Consider the following 13,242-nt stretch of genomic DNA (forward strand, 5'->3'; position numbering starts at 1 on the left):
GTTTTAAATGCTTCCCATATGGCTTCTTTACCCACAGATATTGCTTCTAATAAGCAGACTTAGTAAACCCTAGAAAACAGGGCTGGTAGGGACCTGGAGAGGTCAAATGCAAGCTCCTGTCCCTGCCAGAAGCTGGTGATTGAACGGAGTCCCTTCAGGACCAGAACTGGAGAGGCCCTTGGCTGCATCATCACGTCCTTCCCCTCCCTTTCACTGTTTATTTGCTTGTGGGGTATTTCTTAGTCTTAGATTGGGGCAGATTTGGGACCGAGGTTTTCTTTTTCTTTCTTACCTGTGTACTGCTTGGCAAGTCAATTCACTCTTCATTTTTAGGTCTCCAGACTCTGTCATTGTACAAGCTGGTGAATATTGGTTCCCTACCAAACATTTGCCTGTAATTAAAAGCCATACCACAGACTTGGAGAAATCTAATGTATTTTAAAAGCAAGGAAACTAAATGTAACATCCATCCTCATGGGTAGGGTCTTTGAGCTAAAAGAGAACCCCCATGTGTTGCACCAGGACGTACCACTGATAGTAACACCTTTGGAGTGAAAGTCTGAGAGAGTCACACTTAGCTGGTCCAGACCATGGACTGCAACTTCTTGTTGCAGTATCAGCAGTGAAAGCTAATAACTGCTTTTGCTAGGCATTCTGCAGAGAGTTGCTAATTTGTATTGTGCAAGCATGTTCTTGAAATTAAGGAAAAAATGCATACATAATCAAGGCTTTGATTTTAGTAGCTTTGCAGAGTCCCAACAAAGTGACTTGATTGTGCGTATTGTTTTAAAATAATATGTTAAGAAGATGTTTGAAAATTAGTTCCATTATCTAGAGTAAAATGGGACTGTGGGTTTAGGCTCATATTTTTAGCTAAGATATTGGTGGGGTTTTGAATCTTTGCTTTGAGGCAATTGGTGACTCAATTATTCCACTATGTGTTAATATGGTGACAGATTTAGTATTTACCTTCTATGTGCCAGTTAATTTTCAGGAAGAAATTTGTTTTCATTTCAGTCCTGTGTGATATCTGTATAGATTTTTAATTTAATATAATTTATCTAGATTATATTTTAACCTCTTTTAGAGTTGATTTATTTGCCAGGTGGTTACAGTACAATGATTGAATAACCTTCATTGCTTTCCCTCCCATTTGCTTGTGTCATATCTTTCCTCACCTCTCCCAGATATTTTCTTAAAGCCTGATTGCTTCCTCTCCCATTGGCTCAGCCTCATGTGTTGTATGTGTTCTGGTTTTTGGATGTATGATAATCAGGTATATGGTTTCTAAAGGCTGAATTTTGGCTGCTTCTGCATTAGAATCTAGTATTTAGATCCATAATTAAACATGCATATTTGGTCTTATGATAAATTAATACCTGATGTACATGTAGGCGTTGTATATATTTACTGATGTCCACACAATTCTTTACCAGCACTGTGCGTCTATATTTTGTTTCAGCACTTGCATACTTCATAAACAAAGAGAAAACTGGAGGAGTTATCAAGGCTGTCTTTGGAAAACAGGCTGAATTAGTTTCTGAGACCTCTGAGGCCAACATCATGGTTAAGTGGTACAAAGATGGCAAAGAAATCACAGCCAGCAAGAAATTCACCATGGAAGATAAAGGAAAACTGCATAAGCTTGTGGTTCAAGCTGCGACAAAAGAAGATGAAGGAACATACACATGCAAAATTGGCGATGACACTCTTATTTTTGATTTAAAAGTCTCAGGTAAGTTCGTGATGCAAGTATGGGATCAGAGTCTGTGTTAGAAACTCAGGATTTGGTTCCTTATACTTCTCTTACCTTGTAGATTGCCAGTTTTTTGGACCAAGATCACACAGTACTATTTCAGAGATTCCAACCCCTATTGTGATCCCTATGCAAATCCACAATATGGATGAGTAATATAACGATGCTGTTACGTATTCAAGTCGGCACAAGCTTTTACTAGGGTTGGAGTCATGACTCAAACGTCCCTCTGGCTGAACAGGCTGAGCACCACACCTGGGCTTTACTCTTTTAGCTCAGGGAATGCCTCAGCTTATACGTCGTCCTTGAACTCCCTGCCTGAGGTGGTCCTAAAGTCTTACTGTGAAAGCCCTGTGTCCTCCTTTGACAAGTTTAACTCCTGATTTTGAGAGTTTAAGTGTCTCCTGCTGTTCACAAAGGACACTGTGATCTCTGAGACATCTCCCTGCAGTACTGTAAGTGAAGCCATTAGTTGATGGCACATGCCCATCAGCCGTGCGAAAGCACGTGGCTGTCAGGTCAAGCCCAGAACAGAAATGCTTGTCACTGATGCGTTCCAGTCCAGGATGGAGCCAGAGTGTAAACTGACACAAGAATTTAGCTGTGAAATTCAATAGCTGTGAAATTCAACTATTCAATTTGCATAGCCTGGTGGGAACCTTTCTTCTAAAAGTAGTTTTCTGAATACGTCTGGAGCCTAATTTTTAACTTAGTCCTAAGCTACAAATTGAAACTCTACTGAAAGCTTCTCATGGTGTGTCTACACATTGCGGTGCAACGCAATTTAAGAGGAGTAACAACTGAGTGCTTGTCACATGTAACAGTACATCCATGTTACTATGATGTCCATCAGCTAACTATAATCTCATCAGAGCTGATAAAAGTAGCACAGCACTGGTCTCCAGGGATTGCTACAGGGTGTACTGAGCTAGAGGGATTGCTTCCAGTTTACAGCTGGTGTTTGCTCAGGTATTCACTCTGCATCCTGCCTCCAGCTCGCCCTGGTTGAGAATCCAACGTTACAGAATTTCACTTTGAGTGTAATTCATAGTTCATTACGGGCTCAAGCTGTGCCAGGGGAGGTTTAGGTTGGAAATTTGGAAAAATTTCTTTACGGAAAGGGTCGTCAAGAATTGGAACAGGCTGCCCAGAGAGGTGGTGAAGTCCCCATCCCTGGAATTGTTCAAAAAATGGGTAGATGTGGCACTTCGGGACATGGTTTAGTCTACCCTTGATTGGTTTAGTGTGGACTTGGTAGTGTAGGTTAATGGTTGGACTGGATGATCTTAAAGGTCTTTTCCAACCTAAACGATTCTATGATTCTATGATTCTATAGTCCCTGACTTTACCCATTGAAAAATTGGTCTAAAAGAACCAACCAGGCTCTATCCAAACTGGTTGATGCAGAGTGAAAGGTATCCCCAAAAGGCAATTTATGCCATCTGATTTATACTGTCTGATGAGAGCTATCCAAGATGGATTCTAAAAGTTTTCTGGAGCTGCCTTTGTCTGCACATCAAGTACAGACGAAGCCTGCATTACTTGAGACTGGATGCCTAACTTTTGATGACCGTCTGTAATTTAGGTGAATCTCACCTGTAACTCCTATGACAAAACATCACAATGCTCAGACAAAGAAAACTGGTATCTGCTAAGTAGCTGGTATCTCCATTAACTTTTTGATGAACAAGGACTGAGTTACAGGCTGTTAACAAAACCTTAGCTAGGGCAACTTCCACCTTGTTTCACATGTCACCATAAAAAGTTTCCAGCGTGCTAAGAAGCACTGTACAGTCAGGGGATGGTCTTAGGGCAGGGAAGTAGTCTGTCTTTATGGTAATGAGTTACCCCAATAATCCTGAACTGCAGGACTCTGGAGGGACTATCCTTTCTTGGTCATCTAATTTTTTAAAAATAGGTCAGTCCTAATGATGACAAATTTTAATGAAATATTTGTTCTCTGATGCCACAGACGTGCCTGGCATGGGTGTAGCTTAGCAATTGTCCTTGGGATACTCAGTGACTGAAAGCGACAGTTGCTGCTATAAGAAATGCAATACTCGGCTAAGGTTGGTTATAACTGACAGCCATCAGCTTGCTCTTCAGGCAAGGGCTGGCTTGATGGAATGAAGGGTATGAAATACTTGACGTGCTCATCAAATATTGCTCTATAGCTTAGGGACAGGTTGTGTTGGGTAGGTTTGCTCACATTTTACATGCAAGGTGCTTGTCTCCACTTTATTTAGTTCCCTTCACTTTTACCTTTACAAATACACTTGCAAGAAACCTGAGTTGATAAAAATGCTGTGTTGTTGCTGCATACATGACACACGCTGTGTGTTTGTGTGTGCATGCACAGCTCACAGGTGTGGCCGCCAGTCTCTGCAGTCAGCAGTCTGAGCTGAGTTATCGAAGCTACCACTTGAGCTGTATGAGTTGTGAGCAGTTGTGAGTTCTCTACTGCAAAGATCAGTTTCAGCAGAAAGGTGTGACACTACTGGCTGATATATTAACTTAGTCCTCTTGAAGATGGAGAATATCTTATCCATGAGATTATCCCACATGTACCCTGATCTGGTTTGAGGAAGAATTAGTCCAGTGGGACTGATATTGTGAACATGGGGCTGCAGGAATGGGCTCAGAGACATGTGAAAGAAGCCTCCTCCTCATTTCTAACAAGATTTGCTGAGACTTCTTAGATCTTTTCAAAGCTGTTTGTGGACTCAGGCATCAAAACATATTCCCTAGAGCTTGCTTGAAATCAGAAACAAGGAGGTGATTAAAGTGTCAGCAACTTGAAGGCATCTCATCTTGATTTAAAAGATCCAGAAGGGTGTAGGAGAGATGAATGTGATTGCGCTGTAACTGAGAGCAATTATCTGAAGAGCAGAGAAGAAGTTTGCACCATCTGCCAAAGTCAAGCATCAACATTCATGTGTGTGATGAGACAGGAGCTGTGAATTAAAGCACACATCAGGCTTTATGGTCTCATGATGTTGGGGCAGGTTCTGCTCGTGACTGTGCACATACAACTCTGGTAACAGAAACCACTATGTCTGTGCTCTGTAAGAGCTTTTGTGCCTGACTTCTGAAAGGGGGGCAGAAAATGGATGCATATCAGTTAGGTGGATTTTGGATATGAATCCAGGTAGGCATAGATCCACGTCTATCTAGAACTTCATAAGGCTAGTATTAATGCCACAGTGTAGACCTAATGGGTTGATATAGTATAAAGGATTCATCAATACCCAGCTCCTGAACTGGAGACCATTATGTACAAACACTCTGGATGATTTAAAACTTGGACAATGAGTTCCCCGGTAGAGATAATGCTGCTGTATCTCAGGAGGACCTTTTCTGACTTATAACCACAGTTTATTGCCATAACTGTTAACACTCTGTCATAGTTACATTGCAATAGTACCATGCACACATACGTATATTTACACCTCCAGAGGTGAAACTTGATCACCCCAAGTGTGACTAGCAACGAAATAATGATCAGTCATTACTGTATCTTAACATTGCGCTGATAAGCCTGAATCAAAGCATAAACTGGTTTCTATTTTTCTTCTCAGATGAAGCTGTTAATTTTGTCAACAAGCCCAAGACAGCTCCAGAAATATCACTCAGTCCTTCTGAAACCCTTGAGCTGGTGTGTGAAGTGTCAGCTCCAAGTGGAGCCGTGGTATGGAAGAAGGATCAAACTGAGGTGAAGCAGGACCAGAGGACAACAGTCATCTCCCAGGGGACACAGCGCAAACTCATCATCAAGAAGGTGACACAGCAAGACCAAGGGAGCTATACCTGTGAAACGAAGGATGACAGAACAACATTCCAAGTCAAAGTCAGAGGTGAGCAAATTCTAGAAATTCCAAAGATAAAGGAGTATTCCATTTTGGGTAGTATCTTACACCCAGAGGATCATCTCACAACCTCTCTGGGGTGAAATATTTCAGCTGTAGGACTTGATTTTCAACCAACTGCCATATCAGCATTTTATACATACACTTTCGCATCCATGACTAGTTGTAACCACAAAAAAATGATGGGCAAAGATGATAACTTCTACACCTCTCACAATTAGCTGGTGTGTCTGCAGAAAAACTCCTGCAGAATCACAGTGTGAGGCCATAACAGAGGTGCAGGGGTAGATAAAAGGGAAGGGGGAGGTGTTTGAAGAGCTCTGATTAGATGGAGAATGACTGAATATGAGTGACCCAAATAGGCAGAAAAAGAGCAATGGTTCCTGGATGTGAGGTTACAAGGGCTGTGCCCTTTGGATTCACTGGAGGCTTGGAGACACATAGGAAGGGAAAAAGAGAGAAGGGGGAGGAGGGTTCAGGCAGTGCATATTGGAGCTTTAAGTCCCAGGTTCAAAGCTGTGCTCATATTGGGAGTTTTTTAACTTTATCTGAGAACTCCCATACCCCTGTTCACCTCCTATCAGAATAAGAGATGAAGGTGCTTTCACGTCTTAAAGGGCTTGTCATGAATACTACCTGTCAGGGACAAGTATAGTGAAATAAGGGGAACTTGATTAAGCACTGGAGAAGACAACTGCAAAATGCTATGTGTGACTATTGTGGCTTTCTTACAGAGCCAGAAGACGTGTTTACAAACAAGGACAAGGTACAGAAGGAGGTGAAGGCTATACTGACACAGAATGCCACATTGAGCTGTGAGGTGGCCCAGGAGAAGACCGATGTGAAATGGTACAAGGAGGGGAAACTGATCACCTCGAGCAAGAAGTTCAAGGTGGAGTCGGAGGGCAAATCGCGTCGGCTGGTGGTGGGTCAGGTGGAGAAGAAAGATGCTGGGGAGTACACCTGCGAGGCTGCTGGCCAGAAACTGACCTTCAAGATTGTTGTCACAGGTGAGAGCAGATTCTTTGGCCCAGCCGTCCTATTTCTAGAATATTTAGAAAAATGAGTATTATAATTATTACATATCTTTTATGTAAAACATTATAAAACCGTGAAAAGAGGGAGCTGCATCCTTGGAAAAACTTTGGGAGCTACCCATTGCTGTAGGACAAGGGCTGTGGAACTGGTTGCACATCTCCATCCTGACATGTTGGTGCAATGAGAACAGATCTGCACCGCAGCTGATTGTCAGTGCATTTCAGAGCAGGGTCATGGTGGAGAGTGGTAGGTTGTGTGCCCTCTTTTTCCTTCTCTTGGAAGGGCTCATTTCAGGTGGAGGGGAGAATGTGGCAGTAAGGTTTGATATATGTTAAGGTCTCTAGGGTGTCGTGTCAGTGGCAACTAGGGAAGGAAGGTGTCATGGAGCCTCGTTCGAGATGGATCACCCTGCTGGGGCCGTAGAGTGGTAGAATGGATTCAGCTTTCTAACTCCCTCCCTGCCTCCTGGTCCTCTTGCAAGCAGGCTGATTAACATCTCTCTCTCTCTCTCTTCAGAGCCAGAAGATGTGTTTACAAACAAGGACAAGGTCCAAAAGGAGGTGAAGGCTGCACTATCAGAAAATGCCACATTGAGCTGCGAGGTGGCCCAGGAGAAGACCGATGTGAAATGGTACAAGGAGGGGAAACTGATCACCGCGAGCAAGAAGTTCAAGGTGGAGTCGGAGGGCAAATTGCGTCGGCTGGTGGTGGGTCAGGTGGAGAAGAAAGATGCTGGGGAGTACACCTGCGAGGCTGCTGGCCAGAAACTGACCTTCAAGATTGTTGTCACAGGTGGGAGACATATTTCATTGCCTTTTCTTCATGTCTGGGTGCATTCTCCTGTTTTCTCTGTCAAAATATTAGAAATGCTGTTAAAGTGCTTTCTGATGTTGGTCTAAGGTACCATTTCAGTGAGGTTGTGCAGGACTGAGCAGACCTACTGGTTACGTGTAAGTATCCTGGCATGAGCTCCTCACCTGCCTGTACATCTCCTTAGGCTCAGACAGTGAATCAAGAGTTTTCCTTATCTGGCACTGTGCTAAAGGACCTTTTCTAATTTCATCATCAATATTGGTATTCCTCCTTTAGTTATCAGTGTTCATCCATGAAAGTAACTGTTTTCTTCCCTCTTTGTTTCATCTTTTCCCTACACAATGTCCTCCCTCCCAAAACAGAGAATTGCTTCAATTATTCCACAGTCTGGCTGTACAAACTCGTATTTCAGCACAGCCTCATAACTCCACGCACCATGAAACTGTTGTGGATGATGAACCAAAATGGATACAGATATGCGCACCTTGAATTATGATTTGTATTTAACAACCTTTCATCCAGCTCTTCCCCTACCACTTCTTTCATCTGTCATCAGATACCCAGTTGTGACTTGTAAAGCTATGAGAAGTTGTGCAAATACTTGTCTACCAAACGATATTTAAACAGCAGCATTTACGAGATCCCTGCTTTGTTGTGGCTGCATTGAGAATGTTTGGGAGCTGATGGCAGTGTATTGTCCTAAAAATTTTTGTCAGCTGCACTGCATATATTTGCAATCTAGTGAGTTCAAAGGTGATGACTGTTCATTGTGATTTCTACATCTGTAATGACCAATTATGAGTCCAGGAATGTTTATTTTGTATTTGCATTTTTCTCCTTGACAACATGATTTGGAGTCTGAGGGTTTAATACTGAGGCTGTTCTTTCACTCTGACTATGCTAGAGATTTCTTTGGTCTTAGTATATTTTGCAAGAGGTCTGGTAAATTTTATCTCAGGTTCCAGGCAGCCATGGCCATGTCAGCTACATTCTGAGCGATCACTTTTGAATTGGATGATAAGGAAGGGTTTGGTTTTGTTTTGTTCATATTCACAACACTCCGCTATTTTTGCAGCCAAATGCTGCTCTGTTAACATCACAGTTCTTGTCTCATATTCTGAGCTGATCAGAACAGGCAATCTATTTTCTCCTCTGCTTTCTTACGGCATCAAACATGTTGGGACCATAATGCTGGTAGAGGTCTGGCATTTTATCAGCTACATAGAAGAGCAACTGCGTTGGGAGTTTGTTGACTTCCCTGCTTGCAACCATGCTGGAGACCTGACGTCCTCGCAGGGCATAGCTCGAGTGCTGTTCCCTTGTAAAGGTTGTAGTTTTTACCTCTCTCTCGCTGTCTTGGGGCATCCTGCTCCCTCCATCTTCTATGTGCAATGTGCAACTGCTGCTACAGCATAAAGCTTTGCGGCTCCCCATGGCATATATTGTAAGCCATCAGCTGTTTTGTGTCCCCACACCGCCTGGGGTACACAGGTAGTAAGTTGGGGCACTTTGGCTCTTTTTCATCAGTTGCGTAGCTCATGCTTTTGGCTCAGGGAACTGCCAGTTTCAGTGAAGGATGGATTACAGTAAGGCTAGATTTGAGAGGCATCTGTCAGAGAAAATGCAATATGGGCATTCATAGAAAGGCCATTGGTATAAACCAAGTTCATGCTCAGCTGCTGAAACCAGTTCATAAATTACTGCAGAGGTGTAGTCAGAAAACGCAGACATTTTGTGCTTTTACACTTCAATTTCTCTAGCTGAGGGCTATTTTTAGCTGTCTGCCTCAGAAACCAAAGGTTTTCAGTTCTCTTTCAAACCCGATGACTTCACGGGTGCACAGGGTAATGTAACACCTTTCCCCCTCTGTCGTAAGTGGAGAGTGCTTGCCTAGCTACCGTTGCTGTATTCCTCATGTGTACAACTGTAACATGACATGCAAGTCCAGCACTCACTGGAAAATGATCTAGTGTGAAAGTCAGGAGGGATTATGAGTACTCTGAGCGGTTGGCTCTTTTGCTGCAGAAATCCTCATCTTACTAGATTATCCCAAAGTGCAGTGGCTTTCTGGGTCTTAATTTATCCTGTTACCATTGCACTCAGAAAGCTTTTCAGGGTTCCTGTACTCCAGGGCTCCACTGCTAGCACAAACCCTTCCCTATTTAAGGACAGCTTGAAGGTTAGATGCTCAGTGTTGAGTATTGGGATGCAGCTATAGCTTTTTGGCTTAATATAAAAAGAAGCAGGTGCTGCATACCCTGGGACCGGGCTAGATACGTACCCAAAAGAGCTGATTCTGAAATCTCATTATTTCAAGATTCATGGTATGCAGTGAAAATCTTATTTGAATTTGGCAAAAGCTCCATGTCCTGAAAATGGTTTTCCTCAGTTTCAATGGAACTTCACTAACCATTTTCAGCTGAGGTTGGAAATGTCATCTGCACTGAATACTTGTTTAACTTTAAAATAAGTGTCTAAGGCAAATTACTAGCTAGTGTAAATCACTTTGTAAGCCAATTAAAAGTTTTAGTTATGTTTTCTATCACTATAAAAATGGTTTATATTGAAGGGCAAGAATGCAGAGGACAAGTGAGTAACCCATCTGGAATATTCCTGCCCTGCTAACTTGAAAGTTTAAATACAGCACCCATTGACACAGACTGGTTTGTGACTCGTTTGTTTAGTGTGTCCTGCGTAGTCACAGTCCAAGTTGTAGATGGAAGTTGAAATGTTTGTATCTTGGCAACCATTTCTGAACGCAGACCATGGTGTGTGCTTGAGCTCTTTTAGATATCATAACGCTGCTTAATCTGCAGTGGGCTGACATGTGCCTTTAAGGAGCTTTGCACCACCCAGCACAGGCCGTGTACGTTGCCTTGTTAATGACACCTCCATGACAATGAGGCCTCCTTACACCCCTTCTACAGCCATTATAAACAGAGGAGCTCATATTTAGAGCATATAAACTAGGTTCCTGCTTCGGCTTACTCCCTGCAGGACCTCTATCTTGCCACGGACTGTGCAATATTGATGGCAAGCCTATGACGTGGCTCCCAAGATTGCAGGTAGTGTCACGGCCAGCAGTGTAGGCACTTGACCTGAACTTACCCCTACCCCTTGCCCTCCCAGGCAGCTACTACCACTCAGAGTATAGACATGACAGAGATGGTAGGCAGAGGAGAAAGTCATCAGAGGAGTACAGGATGGCACTAGGAGGCTGCAGGGGGGGAGGAAGGCAGTACCACAGGTACTGGAAGGGGTTCACCATGGCTGCCAGTAGAACTAAGAGCCTCCCAGGTCATCTTAACCAGGTAACCTGGATGCCTGAACCTGGGCGGATGAATTATCTTCCATGCATGCACTGCAACTGAAGGGCAAAGGCAAGCCCATACACTTGCTAGTCCAGCATTTATCTTTGGAGCTTGTGCTTCTGTAGCAGTGAAATCATGGACTTCAGTGCTCAAGTACGTACCTGGGACCCAAACAGGCACAGGCTGCCTATGCTACAATGCTGGACAGTTGTTGCTATGTGATCTCCATCATGTAGGCATACCAGAAATATTTCACACTTCTTGTGCAGTTATTTCTTAGGGTAAATCAGTGGAAAAAAATGTGGCAGGTTCTCTTTGTCCTCCCACATCTCAAATATACACTAATATAACAGCTAACAGTGACCACGCCAGTTGTTGGAAAAAGGAGAACTAGGTAAAACAATCATTAAAGTAATCAGCAAAAGATGCAATTTATCAGTCAGTCCTACTTAGCAAGGTGACAACTGAATCTTTACAATGCATATACCTAACTGACTACTAATTGCACACGATATCCTTTTGACGCCAGCATCACTTGTTGAGATAGAGGTTCTAAGTGGAAGAAAGTGATTTTAAACACTTCATTCTTATTGCTTGTGTTAACTATTAAGAGAAGATTCCCTAAGGCCAGTTTTGTGAAAAATTGGAGATTTCTGAGCAAAGAAAAGTATACTTCAAATTTTATAGGCCAGTTTTATGTACAATGTAGGCCAAGTACTTTTCCATATTAAGAACTGTATCTTTGTCATTTCTGTGAGATTGAGTTACAAAATATTTTCTGAACCACACCCAGTCTTAATCTAAAATACTGAGATGTTGGTAAATTCCTGTAAATAATGTGATAGTGAAGGTGGCAACTCATAATTGTGCTATATTTGGCTAGTTCCAAATCTGAGGTGTAGAAATATCATAAAGACATAAAGGGGAAAATTTATCTTTGTCTTCATTATAAGAAATTTGAAAATCAGGCAGTCAAACTGTTTGTGAAGACTAGTCAGAGAGATATGATAATTATATGGACTATGTTTTGAGGGTCCAATGTTCTATGTGATAAAAAGAAGTGCAAAACAATATCACTTAGAAGAAATGATCCTGTAGAGCACCTACACAAAATACACGTAATGTCTTCTTGTCGCAACCTATTTATATCTTACATATTTTTTCCCAAATGTTTCTCTATTTCAGAGGCAGAAGACGGCTATAGGTAGTTGTCTTCATCTGTGAGGTGAATCCCACTGAGCAGTCCTTGTTTTCTGATGGCAGAGTAAAGAAAAATTAAACAAGTTTACATATGCTGTTGCGATTTATAGGGATAAAAGTAGGGCCAGCTCCCAGATGTGTAAGAAAATAAGTCTGGAAGGAGTAGGAAAATAGGTCTGCTCAAGAAGTACCTAGAATGGGCAAAGCTTACATACAGGTCCCAGTGGCAGATGAGATTGGGTGCTTATTTGTGCAGTACATTAAGGAACAAAAAGTCAGATTTCTTGTGGATCCATGGAGACTGGAAGAAGCTAACCTCCTGAGGCACTGGATTGTTTAGCTCAGAAATGACTGATGTGTTTCCTCAGGCTGTACAGAGGGCCATGTCCTGTCTGAGGGTATCTTAGCTGTGAGTGGGACCATGCCAAAATGACAGAGCTGTGGAAGTTGTCATAAGCAGGATTTTTCATTTTGGACACTTTGGACAGCATAAACATACATGTGATTTTTTTAAATTGCTTGTCCCACTCCACAGAAGCAGAAGATGCATTTATCAACAAGGACAAAGTGAAGAAAGAGGTGAAAGCTGCACTATCAGAAAACGCCACATTGAGCTGTGAGGTGGCCCAGGAGAAGACTGATGTGAAATGGTACAAGGAGGGGAAACTGATCACCACGAGCAAGAAGTTCAAGGTGGAGTCGGAGGGCAAATCGCGTCGGCTGGTGGTGGGTCAGGTGGAGAAGAAAGATGCTGGGGAGTACACCTGCGAGGCTGCTGGCCAGAAACTGACCTTCAAGATTGTTGTCACAGGTGAGAGCAGATTCTTTGGCCCAGCCTTCCTATTTCTAGAATATTTAGAAAAATGAGTATTATAATTATTACATATCTTTTATGTAAAACATTATAAAACCGTGAAAAGAGGGAGCTGCATCCTTGGAAAAACTTTGGGAGCTACCCATTGCTGTAGGACAAGGGCTGTGGAACAGGAAGTACTGGTTGCACATCTCCATCCTGACATGTTGGTGCAATGAGAACAGATCTGCACCGCAGCTGATTGTCAGTGCATTTCAGAGCAGGGTCATGGTGGAGAGTGGTAGGTTGTGTGCCCTCTTTTTCCTTCTCTTGGAAGGGCTCATTTCAGGTGGAGGGGAGAATATGGCAGTAAGGTTTGATATATGTTAAGGTCTCTAGGGTGTCGTGTCAGTGGCAACTAGGGAAGGAAGGTGTCATGGAGCCTCGTTCGAGATGGATCACCCT

At 42.7% G+C, this 13,242-nt stretch overlaps 1 protein-coding gene across 1 annotated transcript in view; it reads left to right on the plus strand.

Moving 5' to 3' along the window:
• Positions 1-13,242, plus strand: part of OBSCN (obscurin, cytoskeletal calmodulin and titin-interacting RhoGEF) — a 190,216-nt gene that overhangs the window by 21,133 nt on the left and 155,841 nt on the right. The window contains exons 7-10 of the mRNA XM_075704703.1: positions 1,463-1,735; positions 5,335-5,610; positions 6,357-6,632; positions 12,520-12,795. Coding sequence (XP_075560818.1) covers positions 1,463-1,735; positions 5,335-5,610; positions 6,357-6,632; positions 12,520-12,795 — 1,101 coding nt within the window. The remainder of the gene's footprint in view (positions 1-1,462; positions 1,736-5,334; positions 5,611-6,356; positions 6,633-12,519; positions 12,796-13,242) is intronic.

Source organism: Pelecanus crispus, chromosome 2 (assembly GCF_030463565.1).
Source record: "Pelecanus crispus isolate bPelCri1 chromosome 2, bPelCri1.pri, whole genome shotgun sequence".
NCBI classification, from domain to species: Eukaryota; Metazoa; Chordata; class Aves; order Pelecaniformes; family Pelecanidae; genus Pelecanus; species Pelecanus crispus.